This window comes from Centropristis striata, chromosome 18, assembly GCF_030273125.1.
Source record: "Centropristis striata isolate RG_2023a ecotype Rhode Island chromosome 18, C.striata_1.0, whole genome shotgun sequence".
NCBI classification, from domain to species: domain Eukaryota; kingdom Metazoa; phylum Chordata; class Actinopteri; order Perciformes; family Serranidae; genus Centropristis; species Centropristis striata.
The window spans coordinates 11,663,387-11,683,374 of NC_081534.1; the positions used below are offsets into that span (position 1 = coordinate 11,663,387).

Below are 19,988 nucleotides of genomic sequence, written 5' to 3' on the forward strand. Positions count from 1 at the left end.
ACTGGTGGTTCAGTAAAGAGTAAAGATAACCACAAATGTCACAATAGTTGGGAGGAGCTGGAGTGAATTAATTAAGTCTCTCTCTCACACATGCACCCGTACTGTAGTTACTGTACTTGCTGAGTGGGCCAATAATACAAGAGGGATAAACATACCATTAAACATTCCTCTCGCGGGACTGTCCTGCCTGAAACATCGCGAAGTTTCCTGCTATTTTGTATTTTGGTGGCAGCAGCCAGCCAGCAGCCAGCCAGCAGCAACCCGTGGAGACAAGTCCAAGAAAGGTGGAGACTCCTGGTTAACTTCCTGCACAATAATCTTGAAGCACCAGCAAGAGAGAACTGGGACGCTGCTGCTGCTGCTGCTGCTGCTGCTGGGGCAAGCAAGGACGAATGGATATACGGCTCAATTTATTTCTTTTTCGGCAGTGAATCGACAGAAAACACTTCCGAAAGAAAAACACCCATTATAAACATCTACCTGGCTAGCAGCTAGCTAGCAGTGAGGCAGAGATTCCCAACATTTGATAGCAAGGCGGTGCGAAGGACAGGAATGGGTGAGTTTTCCATGATGTGGCGCTTGTGTTGTGTTTATATGTTAACTGCTCCTTGTTTTCGACTCTACATACAAAGCAAGTCGAACACACTTCAGGCATTAAACCAAATGTCAGTGGCATAAATCATGCTATTTGATTTTTCCAGCGGGGAGATAAAGTTAGCAAGCCAGTAAGCTAGCTGGTTAGCCTAGCCAGCTAGCTGTGTGGTTAACTGGATAACGCCACCTTCATCCTTGGATTTGGCTGCATGTCCAGCTAATGTTAACATGAGCTACCTCAAAGCTGATGTCAGCATGACCTCTGCAAAACGACTTTATGCCCTGAAACTAATGCAACTCTAGTTGTTATGAATTCCAACTTTATTCTCGCCAGGCTGTGTTGGCAAAGAGTGCAGTTAGGACTCCAGTTAAGACTCTAGTTAGGACTCTGCCGTTTAAGCTGTCAAAAGAATTCAACAGACCGGAAACTCGAGACAAGAAGTTTCGTTTGATGGTAACGTTATCGATAAACTTCCCCTTTTACATTTTCTCTAGGTCGGTTTACATTTTACTTTGCACACTGTGTGCCATGACATACATTCTTACTATGGCAGTGACAGTCTCACGGTAAGTTCCCACTCTCATATCGTCACCCTGTTAAAATAATCGCCTAACTCATTTTTTCAAGTTTTGCAGGAAACACAAAAAACTTCACCAAAAGTGTAACACATGACATTTATTGATCATTTCATTTAAAAAGGATGTATCAAAGGATTGCTATTGGCATAGTAATAACGCTGTGTGTAAATTATGTAACTTAAGAGAAATAAATGACTTTTTTGAACATGCCTCTGACTTAAGCAAGATATGGTAACACTTTATTTTGAAGGTGTCTACATAAGAGTCACACAAGCCTGTCAGAAACATGACATGACAAGTATCATGAGTATTAATGTTACTTCAAAGTGTCATTAATGTTCATGACACATCCCATGTCATGTTTATGACACACTCATGTCACTCTTATGTAGACACCTTAGAGTAAAGTGTTACTAATATTAGTGTCAACAATAAAACACTGATAAACGAAACTAAACAATCTCCCTCTAGCTCTTCTTTGCTAGGTTCTTATCTGATGCCTATGAATGTGGCAAATTGTCAAAGAGGTGATGATCTTAAAGGGGTAAAATCACATGATGTGATCAACTGAGGATGTAGGCGATTTTACCATAGGTGGCCGGCGTCATGAGGAGATGATTTAGGCAAAAAAAAACAATTTTGACAAAAAAATGACTTAGGCGATTATTTTAAGAGTGTGACGAAATGCATGTAATGCTTTGCTTGTCTCCACTTAACACCGTACCAATATGGACAAAGGGTCCATTTTTATGTGGACCCAGGGGCTCATCCTTTAATTTACCAAAGGTATTAGAGATTGACCTAATTTTTAAGGTGAAGGATTCAGTTTTCTCTAGGCTAACAACAGATAATTAGGGCTTTTCCCTGCCAAACTTGAACTATTTTAGTTTCTAGCTTTGATGCTTCATGCAAAGTAATAATAAAAAGACACCAAGAAAGGGTGATGCTTGTTATAACTTTATCACATCAAGTGGTTGTTGTGATGGTCATGCTGTCTGAATGTAAAGGAAACACTCTGATCTTTCTGTATGTTGCAAATGTCTGTACTGTATTATGAAACCTGCCTACTGCATTTTGCTAGATGTGCTGGTTGTGGTTTGTGTGGTTGTGTGCAGTAGGACTTGTTCATGAACTTTGCTATGTTGTAAAACAGGTTGTAAGCCCAGCCTCGCTTAGCCTTCAGATGTGTAAGGTTGCAGTGCTTTTTTCTTTGTGTTGGTAGTGCTTTGCAACATACCTAAACAGGCATGTCTTGTCCGTTCCATTAAGGGCTTTGTGGCTGTAGGCTTTTTGTTTCAACGAATCAAATGTACAGCTAATCCAACTAATGGACTGTTTTAAGACTAACATCAATTGATGAAATTTCTCAGGCCCGAGGGTACTGCCACGAATCAAGTTGGACATGTATGCTTATTTTAGAGCCAGCATGTACAAATCAAATACAACAATATTGTTGCTCAGATTCTCTGCCTAACCAACTGAATGCATGCAGTTTCCCATGGCAACACAATAGGCCCACATAATTTAAGAGCTGTTACTGTCACTGCACGGCTTCTTTCATTGGCAATACTAATGTAACGGTACAGCTCAACAACTTTGCAGATATAACATATACGCCATGCTTTTGCTTAGTTGGAATGAAAACCTGCAGCCAACTAAAACTACTTTGCATTAAGTTTTATACTTATACTTAGTATGAAAAACAACAGTGATACATGACAGGGAGGCCGAGGTGACATATGAAACTAACACTGCGTTTACCCAGCAAAACATTTCACTTTTTAGTGTCCATACATATGACACCAGGTTCACATATAATGCAGTGTGCTCTTCTTTGGTATGCCTTTCCTCAGGTGGCTCATCTCTGAGCTGTGTTTGAACATGTCTGAGCTGCGTTTGTATGTGAGCCCCCCACATTCTGTGTCTTTCTCTGAACTTAACTGTGGCTACTTGCATCTTGCAACTGGTTGATCAACTAAAATCCACAAAAGTTTTGTTTTGCATGAAGTAGTTGGAAATACTGGTGCTTTATCTGGTCTACTCCCCACCTCTTTAATCTCATATTGTGTTTTTGGGGCATTTTCACTTTCATTTTGATAGCAGTTAGTACAGAGCAGTGAAAAAATAATGGCAACAAAGGTCTCTAGTGAGTGTTGAACTGGGGAAGTTGTGATTACATGGTCAACTACTTAAACCCTCAGGCCAACAGGATGCCACAATTACTTCTCATTCACTGCAGAATTCCATAGAACCACCGAAACAAAGACTGGGCATGTGCCAGAATAGCTGATTGAATATTAACCAAACTGGCCTCAACAAATATTTACCAGCATGTGGTTTGTGTTGATTTCCCACCCTGGTTTTAATTTAATCAATGAAGGTCAGTTTACCTGTGCTGTTTAATATATAAAAGAAAACAACACAACTTGGTCATTGTCCTCAAATGTGTGCTGTAGTAGCTCAGAGTCTTGCATGTCACTACAACTCTAATTTCTTTGTCACATCTCCTCTGAACCAAAACCTGCTTCCTGAGGCTGGTCACTCTAGCAATGTCCCATCTGAGCAGATATTCTCCTCCAATCGCCCTCAGTCAACACATAATGCACCGTCTGGTGATTTCTACCTGTTGCTTAGATGAAAAGTGAGGGTCTGTGTAGCTCTCTCGACAGGTTGTTATTTCTGAATAAAAAACAGATTAAAGGTTTATACGATGGCGTCTTCTGCTCTGTATTTACAACTTTACTGGAGTGGGAGACATCACCCAGGCAGCTGAATTCACAAGATCACAAAACCATATAGTATCACAAGACTGCATGTGAATGTGTCACGCGTGAACAGCTGTGGTAGAAACAATATTTCCAAATCTCTAATGGTGGACACATTTCTACTATCATACAATTAAAACCATCATAACATCCATCTCTGTCCTATGTTGTGATATAAATCCATATCGAGAGGGTAAAGGAGTTTTTTCCAGTTTGGACACCTAAAAAGATTGATATGTTCCTTTTAAAGATCTTCTCAAGACTTTTTTCCACACACACGTATATATTGGCTATTTTTTATACTTTTATACAAGCTTCCAATCTCGCTTTTTGGATTTTTGGAGCTACATTTAAATTACAGATTCTACCACAAAACAAGCTATATATAGTATGAAATATTACTTTACATATAGATTATTTACATACTATCACCATAACTGTCTCATCTGTTTGTCCCCACTATTACATCTGTATTGTGCAGCAAATTTACGTCTTTGACATTTGACAGACATAGATATTGTTTGTACATGGCTGTAGGCCTTTTGTTTGCTCATAGACCTAATGGTTGTGCAATTTGTTAAGCAGGACAGGTTTAATAACTTCAAAAAATAGCAATAGTCACTGTTCAAATTGTGTTTGATTTTCTAGTTTCCCAAATGTAGCTTCCAGGTGTGTGTAAAGTGTCAGGGTGTTGGTAAAATACAACTGTTGAGCTGTCCTCTTTACAGCCTGCTGTGGGTAAATAAGGGTAAACAGGAGAGTTGTGTCTTTTATTTAGATCAGTAACAACTCTCCCTTCTCCCGCTCAATTAATTTCTATTTGGAACACTTTGCCCTTCATATCAGCTACCTCTCAGATCAGTTGGAAGGAATTCAGTTATGAGTTTCCTTTTTACTGATTGTGTGTGAGTGACTGAGAGAAGCATAGAGAGCACACTGATTTAGACTGTCTGCCTGGCAGTCGGCTTGCCTGCGTGGCCTTGAGTATTTCCCCCCCTTTCTTTCTCTTCCTTCCTTCCTCTCCCCCTCTCTCCCTCCCCCTCGTTACATCCTCCTGTCTGTCACTGACTTATATAAGACTCATATTGTACAAACTCTTTACCTGGAAGCAGTGTGTGGGGAGATGGAAACAATAACCTGGAAGTTTCTTTCCTTCTGCTGAACCTCGACTAGCACACAGACAGGAAGTGACATAAAAATTTGCTGTGCACTCTCGGTTTGATGGATACTCATGAGTCAATTTAAGATATAAAATTATCAAAATGATTCTAAAGACTTTGCGAATATGTCTAGTGAGACTGAAATTCTCACATTCTCACTCTATTAATTTCCCTCTTAACCACAGTGTGAGTTTAGCAAATTGACACTGTGGGGAGGACAGAGAAAGATAACATGTTATCTGATAATAACACAGAACAAGAGTGGGCATGACAGAGGTATGCTGAAGAGACAATACGGATATGCAGACATTAAAAACAAAGCTGCATACAGGCAATATATTCACTGAATAAAGTTAGCCCATTTTAGAGAGACAACATAATTAGTAATAGGTGGCAAATATTCCTTTTTGATCGAAATATATACAGGAAAAAAATGTATTTTTGGCCTCAAAGTTGCTATGCCAGTACAGATATCTTAAATTGACAGAATTTATTTAAATTCTTAATGGAGATATCTTGGGGTTTCCTGCAGATTTAACCTTGCCTGAATTAAAGAACACATCTGCACACATCAGAATTAATTGTCACAACATGTAATCATAGTTTTTAAAGAATAATTCCAATCTGGTTAATTATTGTTACTTAATCATCAGATCATCATAATAAAACTGACTACAAGGTTTTGCGGTCAGGTGTCCTGCTTGACTAATATGCTGAAATACTGCGGTGATCGTATTGCCTCATTTACGGTTGCAGATGCTTCTTGGTTTACTGTCAGACTGTGTATTCTCTTTTCTTAAACTCAACACAGTTAATTTTCTTCTATTCTTCATTGCAGCGGCGAATGGTCTTATTTACATTTTACCAGTTGCTGGTTCTGCTTGAGCACTAATAAATGCCAATGTAGGCTCGCAAAACCATGAGTGTGGAGAATTTGTCAAGAGATGATGTAGTCTGCCATTGTTGTTATAATCACGGAGAGCAGAGACATTTCCAGACATATACAGTGACGTAATGATGTGGCTCCTGAGTCTGTGGAAAAGCAAACAGGTTCTTAAACGGTTCGTAAGTTGAACCAACTGCGAACCAGCACCAGCTCAGAAAGAGAATTAGGTTCACGTTGGTCAAAAAGGGGTATTACAAATTGGAAGTGTTGCTCTGCGTCAAGGATGTTAGCTGCTGTAGGTAGCCAGCCCCCAGAAGCAACCTAATGTAGCACCTTAAACTAGTATCCCAGCAGCCCCGAGCCCCTGAACTGTTTTAATGGCAAACTGAATGTATTTAAGAATCTAATGAAAGGGGCTCAGCAGACAGAAATGCCGCTCTTCCACAAACGTCTCAATGCACAGAGTAGAGTTAGATAGCTAAAAACACCTTAATACCGGCCTAGATCAAAATAGTTGATTGTCCCTTCAGTTGCCGATATATGAGCTTATCGCTTATCGTCACAAGCCTAAATGAAATAGGTTGTTGGGCTTCAGGGACAAGCTGACAAGTGTATTCACTACATTTTAAACTGGGCGAGGTGTGCCAAATGTTTGCACTTCTAATGTACTTATATTACATGTTTCGGTTGGAGAAATGGTGCATACAAGGACATAGTGAGCATATTTCAGCCCAAAGTGCTGTGTGGTGACCTCTCCAGCTTTCGATCATCTCTTGCTCCCTCTTCTGCTCATGTGTTTCAGCTGCAGAAAGTATGTCAGGAATTCTCAGACGCCACTCCCCAAAGCCTAGGTGTCATGCCACTCTTAACAAGAGATGGCGGGTTTCAGACTGTGGGTTTGTGTGTATTCCTTTTTCTCTCATTCACTCCTTTCTATCGTTATCTTTCGCTACTCTTTTAACATCCACATCAGAGGCAGTCAACTTATGTTTCCTCTTTGTTCCTGGTGGTCCTTGAGTGCTAAATAATCCATCAGGAAGTGCTGCTCTTTATCTTGACAGTGTGCTTTGTATCAGGCTCGAGGTGAATTTTCAATAGAAATTCTCACGGTACATTGTAAGAACAAGACACTGCTCTTTATCTTTGTATCACTCAGTCAAACACAGTGTTAAAGGGAGTGAATGGAAACATTTCTATTAATTTCATATATCAGTCCATATCTGTAACAGACAAGAAGAAGTAGGAGCGGCTGCTGCAGTACCTGGAGTTGTACGGGTCTGATGATACTATTTACAGTCTCTGGACACATCTTCATTAATGTCACAGAATATTCTTCACCCCCTCCTCTCTTGGTTGTGTATCTCATCTCAATTTTGTACAAGCTTTTGACTCTTGCCCTACTCTTATTATCTGCTTGACAGCACACCATTTAGTTTTTGGCCATAGTGCCTTTGGCTCTTAGCTTTTGAAACCATTTTTGCATTTATGTCATTTGTGGTTGCTGATGGGTCAAATGATGTTGATTGGTTGTGTGAATGCATCTGTCAATCTGTCTGCAGCTAATCTCTCATACTACTGGACCAGTCAGATGCTAATATCTGTTTAAGTCAAACACTATGTGGACACTACTAAGTGGATAATTAATTTTACCACATTGCTGTTTTTTATTTCTCATGTAGATTAGAATCAAATTGACAGTAGTTTATTTGTTATTCTAATCTACATTCCCTCTGTGTCACCATAGCAGGGCAATAGGCCTAAATGCATATGGCAACACCCGGAGCTCCTTACTTACCTGCCAGCGGGTGACTGAGGCACTGTCAGGCATTATGAATCCACATGATGAGGGCAGCTTCCTCGTGTACATTTGTTTTGGACTGTCTCCATCAGGAGCAGCCGTGACTCCACTGCCACATCTCATTGGTTCAGTTTTTTGTACGTTTTGTCATAAACTTTAAGGAGACTACAGTTATTTATTGAGAGAAAATGACTCTTTCTTCCATCATGGTTTTTGTTGTGCACTCAGCAGCAGCCTCAAGTAGCCAGACATGTTGCCAAGAGGCACAGTGGAAGAAAATAAAAGGAACACGTAATTACCATAGTTTTTCCATATGTTGTCATGCATGTGAAGTCCCACTGTAAAGTTAACACTGTAGGTGAACTACTTGATTATTATCAGGCAATTATTGAAACAGCATTTGTTAAGTAATTATTTTGTCCAGTGTTTTCATCCTTAAAAGCAGTTGATCACTATAACTGTGATCACTGTTAGCAGTTTTCCATTTTAATGTCCTTACTTGATAATTAGCCAAAATATCGCAGGCAATGTAGCTATTCCTGGGACAGTGGCTAGCACCAGATGAACAAAAAACCTCAGGGTAAATTCTGACCATGGCTAGTTGTAGTCCAGGTAACTTGTGTTGTTGTTAGAGGGATTTTTCTCACTTTCTCATGATACGTTTCAGTTTTGCCTTCCGGGCCACTTTATGTCAATTGAACTATTTAGGCCAGAATCCCCTGAATGCGGCCTGACTGCCCTGAATTTGCAGGAAGTTTGCTCCTACAGGCACACACACACACACACACACACCACCTGTACGCTGACTGTTTTTGGCTGCGTTTAATGTATTTAGAAAGGCATTTCCTCTGAGGAACAAACTAAGAAGACTTTGTCCACTACACCACTGCTGGTATTTCACAGGCCAACACCCATCACTCATTCAGTAGTCGCAGCCAGAGTTTGTGGGAAGAAATGTCTGACTACTAGAGAATTGACCATCAGAGATCAGATATGTGTATCACTACTATCATTCAAATATAAAATAGTCATGATCTCTACACATTCTTATCCCCAATGCCAAAGCAAAGGTTTCAAATTTAGAATAATCCAGGTTCTCAGTGGAGATGAACAATCCATGAGTACTGTGGCAGTCTCTCACTGATCTTGAGATCCCATAGAAATTGTTGTGCGTTGAAGGTGTAGTCAAACTCAATCAAAAACAAGGCTATAGGCCTAATCTACAAAAGTAAAGCTTTTGAGACTGAATAACTTGAACATTCACACAGACTACCTTCATCTGTCATAAATGGTGATTACAGACTGCGAACAACCCAAACGTCTCTGCTTTCACTGTCCTCTGGGCAGCCTCACTAACTGCAGCACATCACATGAATCCTTCTGCGCCTCAATGCAATGTCATGTAGTAATAACATTACGTGAGTCTTGTTTAAAACTCAGAACCAACTAGCTATAGTAGTGTTATTGTGTGCAACCATGCATAATGTTAGCTGCCAGAGCATTTTCAGTCAAAATGACAAATCTCTGGTCATAAATGAATGCAGCCCATATTTAGACGCATCATTGAATTATGGTTGGACGATTGCCTTCTTATTTTATATTGTCCAGTCGTGGTTGTGTGAGATGCCTTGCAGCAGGGGGGTGTGGGGGTGTTTGCAGACTGACATTATACTAAGCCAGCATGGAGAAATTACTTGGAATCCCCACTGGCAGCAAGACGTTAGTGGCACGTTTGCGTTCTATCATGCAATCCCCACTGATTCCGTTTTCTGCATAGACAGCTCTATATGTGTTTTGAACATATTTACCACATGTTAATTTATTAATCCAGGCTCCCGGTCTGTGTGTGAGCTTCACTCTGCAGCTGTTTGTCTGCAGCAGCTCGGAGCTGAGTGGCCAGCGGCTGGCTAACCTGCCTTCACCAGGCTGACTTTACTAAATTACTCATTTACTGGATAGTTTTTTATGTCTGCTTCATGGAAAGAAATCAACAATGTTTATATTTATTACTTGATTGATTCCATCAGACTGGGAGTGTTAATCAATAAATATAGGTGCGTTTAATAAGTTCAAAACACAGCGGGATATTTGTGTGATTTTAACAGCTGTCAAAAAAAACACTTCACTAAACACTACAGAAATAGACTTGATGCATAAAAAATGCAGGGGGTATCATGCGCTCAGGGGGATTGACACATTTGATAGAATTGAATCCTATTTGATCTGTGCGACACGTATGACGGAGGTGAAAAACTTTGTAAGATTGCATGCAGTGGGGGTTGGACTTTAGTCTTGGTTTCAATACATCTTGTATTTTGGGTAACCATAAATCTATATTGTAGTGTTAAGTGCAAATCTCAACAGTTGCCAAATAAAAAAATGTACTCTTGACTCTTCAGTGCAAAATGGAAGTATGAGAAAATAATGAAAATAATACTGCAAATGTCAATGGTGGAATACGTACATTTACTCAAGTACTGTGCTTCAGTACAAATTTGATGTACTTGTACTTTACTTTAGTATTTCCATTTCTGTAACGTTATAATATAAAAAAGAATTTGCATAAGCACTTTTTAAAAAAATATTAGGTGATATAACGCCCTTTACACTGTACACATTGTTTTATGTACTGTATCTGATTATATGTCTATTTGGACGTACGTTTTTTGATTGATTGATTATACTTCTACTTCACTGTTATTATTACATATTAAGGGCAAATATTGTTAAAATGAGCGGTTACCTTGACAACAGTAAAATTATGCTTATATAAATGCATCAAAAATAATGATCTATCAATATATATAGAACATATAAAACAATCTAAGTGGGTCATTCTGCATAACGAGTACTTTTACTTTTGTTACTTTAAGTACATTTTGTTGATGTTACTTTTGTACTTTAACTTCAGTAAGTTTTGAATGCAATGATTTGACGTCACTATGTCAAGATGTAGGAATGTTGCCATTGTTATGCATTTTTAAAAATGATTAATCATCTAATCACACAAAGGATATACTGGTATTATCGTGAACGATACGATATGGCACACCCCTAATAGAGGGCCTGGAACGCCTGTAAGGGTATAGCCAATCAGTGGCAGAGTAGAGGCGGGTCTTCCCGCAAGGTGTACTGGGTAAGTTTATCCAGGGAGTCAGTTTTGTCTACAATACATGCAGGGGGCTTTGTCTCTGTAGATACAGACAGACTTCCAGTGAGTCATAAGTGTTAAATAAGTAGGATTACTTTTGTATGAGTCTATACATAAAATACATAAATCCTGTCTAGTAATATAGTATATTTTGGTAACACTATATTATTGTTGTTTTCAAGATAAGGTTGGCAAACTCCCAAAAATAATGTATAAGCAAGTGTACAGCAGTGAGTTTAGAGGTGATTTAAGTGATACTGAGTTGACTGGTCTGCATTCCTCAGGCAGGGTGTGTTTGTGTGGCTGCCGAGGTGCTGTAATCTGTGTGGTTGCAGAAAGTCCCTTTGCTCCACAGCCAATCAACTGGAAGATACCCCTTAACTCAGCAAAGCATGACTCCGTCCGTCTTGTTTTGTTTATTACAGCAGATCTCTTCCTGTGGTTACATGGTCAGATAGTCCCAAATTATTGTCTGGGGCTTTGACTGAGTTGTTTATTTGTGTATTGTTCAGCTTGTGTTGTATTTTTGTTCTGTGCTTTATGTCTAAACTGTGGTTACAGTGCACGGCTTAGAGCTGACTACTTTATGAGTTTAACGATAGTCTTACTGACAAAAATGTGTCTGCCGCGAGTTGAGTTTTCATTTCACAAAATTATAACCAATGTGTTAATATGACAAAGTAATCAGTGCACTGTCTCCTAAGTTACCATATGACTGGTTGCTGACAAGTTATATAGCATTTAATAAGCTATATTTAAACCGAGTCCATCTGTGCAACTGAGTGTATCTCACTTGCTTAGCTAAAAACACAAATTTACAGAATCCGTAAACACATTAGCATGTTGTTCGCGTGAGCCTGTTTACTGTCTCTCCTCGTCCACCTTCTGTTGATTATAATGGACACGTTCTGCAGCAGGAATGCTGCCGCAAACATGTTGTAATCTCGCAGTGTCCCTGCCTCATGTATTTTGGCTGTACATGAGCAGATGATATTAATGATCCTGTATAATTTTGGCAGCGGTGCTCATATTTTCTGCAGAAGTTGTGCATCATTAGCAAATGAATATAGGGGAAACCCTGCTAGTCCAAAGGGTAAGTCAGTATGTCACAATCATATGTTTAAGCAGTGTGCTGCACAGGTTCAGTTTTGCAGCTGCAAAGACACAAGAATTCGAGGACACAGGTCATGGAGGACTGCAAACAGTTAGAAATCAGTGTAGAGCGAGTAAAGCCATGTACATTTTGGAGTTGTCAATCTTAAATAACTACCTTGGCTACACATTGCACTGTGTGATTTCATATATATATATATAACAAAAATTATTATCTATATCTAATTTAGATATAGATAATACTGAAGACATTCAAATTATGAAAGAACACATGGAATATGTTTTCAATTTTAGATAAACTAAAATTGAAAACATATTCTGTTATCTTTAACATGTTTTTAATTATTATTAATTTTATTTTAGATAATCTAAAATTGAAAACACATTCTGTTATCTTTAACATGTTTTTAATTACATAATTCCATGTGTTCTTTCATAATTTGAATGTCTTCAGTATTAATCTACAATGTTGAAAAGGATAAAAAATAAAGAAAAAACATTGAATGAGGAGAAGTGTCCAAACTTTTGACTGGCACTGTATACATGGTGAAACCTTTCTAATTTTTTTGGGAACTTTACTGCAAAATATAAGCTAAAAATAAGGAGAAAAAACATATGTAGGCCAAGCCTAGATCTTATCTCAACAGACCCGGTCAGTTAAAATAAAAGGAACTGCAAATGAAATAAGACTTAAAGCTACAAGCAGCATTGATCAGGCCCTCACACCTCTGGGATGATGTGGATTTCTGCATAAATATGACAAGAAATGTACAGTATTTACAGAACCCAGTATCTCTGAAAGAAGAGAAAGAGAGTCCATTTTAATAATAACTATTATTTTGGATGAGTGGATTGTTTTGGATATGGAGAAGAAAATGGTTTATCCAAACAGACAATTGAAAGTGTAAACGGAGACAAAGATACCTCTGAGCAACAGTTAAGTTACAATAGACGAAAAAAGCAGTGATTAAGAAAAAAATAGACCTAGAAATAGTTGCCGTGCTGTGAGATGCCAGACCTACACTGACCCTCAATTTGATGCTGACATAAGTCCCCCCAGACAGGATGTCAGCAAAATCTTCACAGCTTTATTCACTGACTCTAATACTTCTATGTTTTGCCATGTGTGCACAAGCTGCACGCCTTTCTTCCCTGATCCCAGGACATGGGATATGGCTCTCTGCTGTTCTAGGACTTGCTTGATCATCTTCTGTCTTGAGCTACACCTGGTAGGGTACTCTGGGAGGCTGATGAGTGGGTAGACGAGCTCAGCAGTTTTCTTTTTTCTCTTTTTTTTTTTTACAACAACAGCACTAACAACCTTTTTAAAAACCCCAAAGGCACATTTAATCCATGGGCCTTTCACACCAAATCAAGTAAAAAGGAAACAATCATAACTCTGATGTATTAGGCTTGTCTATTTTGTAAAAATGTGAATTTGTTCAAAATGAAATTATTATACATTTTTAAATAACAGTCTTGCAGAATGTCTTATGCTTGTGCGGATTTTGTGGAAATAAGCATACTCAAATAAAAAGAGTAAAAAAAACAACTTTAAAAAAAGTCATGACATCAGCTTAAATACACCCAATTTAGCAAAGAATGTTAATTATGGCTTCAATATTCCAAATAATCAAACTTTTTCTTTTAAAGCACTATTTAGACAAATAAATGATGAAAGACTTGGAGCCATGTTTGTGACGCTGTCTGTAGTCATGCAGATGCAGGTTATTTCTCAATTATAGAGCCACACAAAATCCACAGTGAGTGTACCCTTCATGTTTTTGTTTTGGCTATGCTTGGTGTGAAGTCAGCCATGGCTTTTGAGTCTCCCTGCTATGAGTCAAGTGTTAAAGCACTATACCACATAGTGAAATACCTCACTACCAGTTAGTCCTCTGCAGCCCGCTTATTTTTAGAGGCTGCTTAACCTGCTGCACTGGAAACAGGCAGGCAACCTGTCAAACTCCCTCGCCTCTCTCTTTCACTCACTATTTGTTGTTCTTGTGATCACAAATGTACTTAAGCTGGTCAGAAGACATGTTGTATATGTAGATATTAAAATACCGGTTTGCTTCATCTGTTGTAGATTGTTTTCTATGTAGAAGTGTTGTTTTGACTGTTCCTCAGTACAGGATATATTTTCAGCTGTTTGACAAACAGCCAGGAAACAAAAAATCAGCAGATAGGAATGCATGATTATGGCAACTGTAATGCCACTTTTTTGCTAAAGATTAAAATGACTTGGTATGTTTGCCTATTGTGGCCCTTATTTACGATAATTCGTTTTTTTTTATATATAGCTCGCACAGTAGTTTAACAATCAAGAAGGATTTTTCTGTTATTTTTGAACTGGTATTGCATTTCTGATGGTTGTGCAAAGATACTTTTGGTCGCATGTTAACATGAGATATGTCACAGCTCGGGATGTCGTGATCAGGCCGGCCACATTAGAAAACTGGGGAGATCCATCGTAATTAAAGTAATTAAGTAATTTACTTTGTTGTCCAGCTGGCTTCAGCTAACGCATTGGTCGGAGTATATATTCGCTATATATATATATATATATATATATATATATATATATATATATATATATATATATATATATATATATATATATATATATATATATATATATATATATATATATATATATATATATATATATTCGAGCACCAGATCGCTGTTGGAATACACAGTTGTGATATTCAGAGCTCCACACTGTAACATTACTGTGGGCTCTCTGTCTGTACAGTAGGAGCAGAAGCGTTGATAAACAGCTCAAACTGCAGCTTACTACAGTTAGCTAGGAGCATTACACATAATTGTGCATTATTCTCCACCATTGTTATGGAGAGATGACCTGACCTGAGCTACAGGTTCATCTCAATAAAGTAGAATATGATAGAAAAGTCAATTTCCAGTAATTCAAGTCAAATAGCCCCAACCAAGTATTGAGTCATATAGATGGACATACTTTTCAGAGGACAACATTTCAATATTAAACATACTTGTCTGCGGTAATTTCTTCAAAACCTGAAACTACTCCATAGTGTAATGATTTGAATGAATGAACATTTGTTTGAATGCCACATAACTAAACTGATAATATATAATAACAGTGACATTTTACCAGAGTCAAGTCCAGAAGTTCCAGTCTTTTCTGCCTCTTTCTGTTTAATCATTGTGACTATTCTAATGATAAAATTGCTCTCCAGTGCTCAACAAACTGCTGTTCCTATCAGAGTGGCAAAGGATGTTGTCTTGTCACCATTGTACTTTATCAGATGGAATAGATGCAAGAAAATGTTTAATATGAAACTGACATTTGCTCAGTTGCTGCTATTATTTTAATATGTTGTTAATTCCTGTGTCTTCTTGTTTCTCTTTTCACTTCAAACCCTCTTTTCCTAAACATCTTCATCTCCTTTCTTATGCCCTTCCTTCAACCTTCTCTTTCTTCTCCTTTCTGTGCTCTCTCACCTCTTGTTGCCACTTCCCCCTTGTATTGGTTTCCTCTCTTTCTTACACAATACTACCCCCTTCCTTTTCGCATCCTCTGTTTATTTCCTCCCCTATCCTGTCTGGAGTAGAGGTCGTGGTGGAGTATGAGTACGACGCACTCCATGATGACGAGCTGACCCTGCGACCGGGCGACATCATCAAGAATGTGCGTTACATAGAAGAGGATGGCTGGATGGAGGGAGACCTCAATGGGAAAAGGGGACTCTTCCCAGACAACTTTGTTAAGGTGAGAGGAAGACTGTTATGTTCATGTAAGAATATTGCTCTTTTGTCATGCTACCTTCTTGATCATATTAACTCTTATTAACTTGTTTACACTGTAGCGCTGACCTTACACTCCCACTGAGCTCGCATTATCAGACCATAGTGATTTAGCCCCTTTCATAGTGAGGTCCCGCAATTGTAATTTCTCACTTAAACCTAGGTGTGTATGTTGATTGAAACTCATCTGTTTGTAGAATTAGCTGCACAATCATCAAAGCAGTTTTACCAGATTGAGAGCGGTTCAGAAAGGCTCCCATTTCATTTTGGCTCCCATGTTAGTCAGTCTAGCTGTTCACAACAGATTTGGAGCAAAAGAGACTTTTGATATTTTCCGCGTCAAGTGTATTTTTTCTGAAGTTGACAGTGGAATTTTCAGAGAAGCCTAGTGAATATTCGCTAACTAACTAGCTGAATATTGTTATGCTGATGAGTTTTCATTTGCTTTTGTCCGGGCAAAATAGCTTACTCAAATTGTATGAATGGTCAGACACTAAGGCAGCAGAGGGAGGTGGTCAACATCATCAACATAAAGGAGCATGTCTTACCATGCAATGCTTTGAAATGGTAAATGGACCTGCACTTATATAGCGATTTTCTAGTCGCTTTGCGACCACTCAAAGCGCTTTACACTACAGACTGACTCATTCACCCTTTCACACACACATTCATACTGGTGGCAGAGGCTACCCTAAACGGTCCCACCTGCCACCATTGGGAATTCATTCACACACCTATGAACACAGCATCGGGAGCAATTTGGGGTTCAGTATCTTGCTCAAGGATACTTCGACATGTAGGCTGCGACGGTCAGGGATTGAACCGCCAACCCTTCGGTTGGGGGCCAACCGACTCTACCAACTGAGCCACAGCCGCCCCAGTGGAAGTGTTTGGGTGAAAACACCTGATATTCTGACTTAAAATTACTTTAGGACATATACTAATGTCAACTAACTTGTAGTGAGTTAGTTAAGTTTGAGGTCAACTGTCTCAACTCCAGTTTATTCTCAGTGCTGACAAAAACACGAACAAGTTCTGCTTCTGACATCTTGAGATACTTTCTAGCAGACGATAGGAAACTCCTGGAAAATACATTTTTAAAAAGAGTGGCCAATGAGCAGCTGTTATGGTGTACAGTATGGGGATGACTCAGTTTTACTAGATTTTCCATTATTCAATTATACCCTACTGCTCTGTTAGAAGGCAAAGTTTGTATGAAGACAGAAATCCTGTTGCAATGATGCATATAAAGTTCTAACGAAAGCCTTTTGTTTGGCATTCTTACAGTTTGTGTACTTCTTACTTCTTTGTGCAAACACAAATAGGCTGCTTAATCTGTGGTTGCTTTGCTTCTGAATTGATGAAGGAGTGAGTTGATCATAAAAAGTTAGAGGTTTTTAGTCCAGTCTTCATGGATCAGATTTGACAGAACAGCTGAGGAGCGTATCTGCCTGTGGTCTACAAGGTACTGATAACACTGTACTGAAAGCATGGGGTAGTGCTGTTTGATGCTGGAATAATAATAATAATGATAATAATCTTGGTTTGATTCAGTTATCAGGAACCTTTTTGTTTTTTCTATTTTAAGGACAAATTGTGTTTTAGATTAGCACATGGCTACATGATAACATCCTTGTGATTGTCATCCGCAATTAAGATTTTTGGATGACAATTTTTATGCTTGCAGTATAACACAGATTTGACTCCACATTTAACTGTTTGAGGTAAAACTGTGTGAAACTGTATATTGAATAAACTAAGGATGCATTTGTGAAATTCTGGGCTGATACTGATACACATGTTTAAAATAACAATTTGGCTGATTGTCAATACTGATGTTTTTTGTTATTGTTTTTATTGTGATTTCAGTGTTTAACTACGCAGACTGCTTTGAGGGGCAGAAACAAGTAAAGCTTTCTGTCCATCAGAAGACTGTTATGAGTCTTTCCTCTCAGTAGCAGATGATTTAGTGTGAAAACGTATTTATTAAAGTGGATGTCTGTGCTCTGTACTAAGCATCTGGCACTTATAGTCTAAGCTCCTCGGGCTACCCTGTCATTTTAAATGTGCACAACATTGACTTGTTGGTGCTGCAGATCTTTTAATATTCTTGCTAAACTGCCTTGCACACAAAACCTAAAAATATGTTGTTTAAATGACAGAACAAAGACAAGCTTTTGGCCCGCCCAGCGACAATATCACATTCAGTTTTTTTGTTACTAGAAGGGTGTTTGATTTGCTAAAAACAAAACAATTCTAGCGTAGACTCAAATCTTATGCTGATACGTGGCTGGATTTACTTTGCGTTCTTTACTGAATCTACAGTCCTGACACACCTGACAGATGAATGTAGCTGACATACTGTGAATGGTGGTGTGACTGGGCTCTAATGCTTAATTCAAACCAGAATCCAAAACTGCTATTAGTCAACATGCTTGCTGTAAAACTTCTATTTTAAATCAAATTTAGAAATTCAATTTACATCTTATGATTATACATAATATGCATATTATTGCCCATGCAGCTATAGACCAATACAACAAAGAAGCAGCATCAGTGGTTTTTGGTAGACTTGAATCATCACCTTTTGTTATGACTTGGTAGTACACAGATTCACCACTGTGCTCTACTGTGATATTTACACAGCATTGTGAAATGAGTCACCACACTGCAGTTTGCTTATCTTCTCATCCCTCTCGCCTCCTTTCTTCGACCCTCACTTCTCTCTCATCTCTCTCCTGTTTTTCCCCATTCTATAATCCTACGTAGTGGGATAGGTAATCTGCTAAACAGCCTGGCCCACTCACTGAGCTTGGATAGTTAATCCTCTAAGGAGCCTGCTGGCAGTTGAACTTTACTCCCCACAACGTTACTGTCGCCAGAGATGTTGTGTTCTTCCTGCTTCCTTTCATTAGTGTTGTAGCTGAAAGATCGGGAGACATGAAACATGTCTGAGGGGGAGATGGTAAGGAGCGCCTTGTTATGTTTAGTTAGGTTTAATGACATGATTCTATCTTATTGAAATGCCATTGAAATTAATGATATCAGTGGAAGATGGACATCTTTGTGTGGTATTGTCATGTATGGGGGTTTTAGAGAATGTTTATAATTGGTCATGCAAGTATGTTTTCAGGTCTGTATCCCGTATGTACGAAAGTTACTTTTCATGATTATTATTAACTATTATTATACATTCCATTTATTATTAACCAGCTTATTCTGGTCCAAGTGTTTCTAGGCGTGCCTGATTTTATCTGACTGTGTACAGCTTCTTAAAGTTCACCTGCCAGATGCAGTGGTGTGTAGAATCATCGGGCCATCCGCTTCTTTGGCCGTTAGGGCAGACGTACAACAGAAAGAAATGTACGTGTATGATTGAACATAGAGACCTAAGGTCTATGCGGACCCAAGGACATGCAGTGTTAAAGTCAGTGCAATCTGGACATACGAAACATTCTGTATTAATAAACTTTGAATAAACAAACAGTGGGGTGGGTGGAGTCTTCAGGGCTCTCCGGACTGTCACACATATCGTGCAGCACAACACCTCCACTAAATCTATGCTCTGCTCTATAACTGCAGCTTTTATGTCAGTTGATGGATATTATCGGCCAATCAAAGGCATATCTGTATCGTGTATAATCTATCCGATATTTGCCTTATGAAAACTTTATTACACAATATGAAATGCAGAAAATGTTGCTTGGTGTGATTTGGAAATGGCATTGGCTATTCCTTTTTAAATCTAATTTTTTAAATCTTTTTTTTTTCTTCAAATAGTTGGAAATTGACTGAAACTGAACAGTAATATAAATATTTTTATAAGCCGTTTATTTTATTCCTATTTTTTTTTTTATTCTTTATTTTCTCAGTTATCATTTATAGAATTGGCTGACAGTCTAATACATCATTTGAATAATGTATAATAAGGTAAAACAGTGTTAAATGTTATTTAATACAGATTTAGGTTTCAGAAAGTAGTACGATATATTTGCTTTTAAGATGTTTTGGAGTGGAAATATAAAGTACCATAAGATGGAAATACTCCACCCCTTAGCCTCCAGCACCATTTTTATAGAGAATTGGGAGTCGGGGCAAGTGATAACATATAGAAGTGGTGTACACCATCTGAAAGCTGGGAATCTGATTATTA

General features: G+C 38.5%; 1 protein-coding gene across 1 annotated transcript in view; it reads left to right on the top strand.

Moving 5' to 3' along the window:
• Positions 1 to 205: 205 nt before the first annotated feature.
• The window catches only part of cd2ap (CD2-associated protein), a 73,437-nt gene continuing 53,654 nt past the window's right edge, over positions 206 to 19,988 (top strand). The window contains exons 1-2 of the mRNA XM_059356161.1: positions 206 to 556; positions 15,643 to 15,800. Coding sequence (XP_059212144.1) covers positions 553 to 556; positions 15,643 to 15,800 — 162 coding nt within the window. The 5' untranslated portion in view covers positions 206 to 552. The remainder of the gene's footprint in view (positions 557 to 15,642; positions 15,801 to 19,988) is intronic.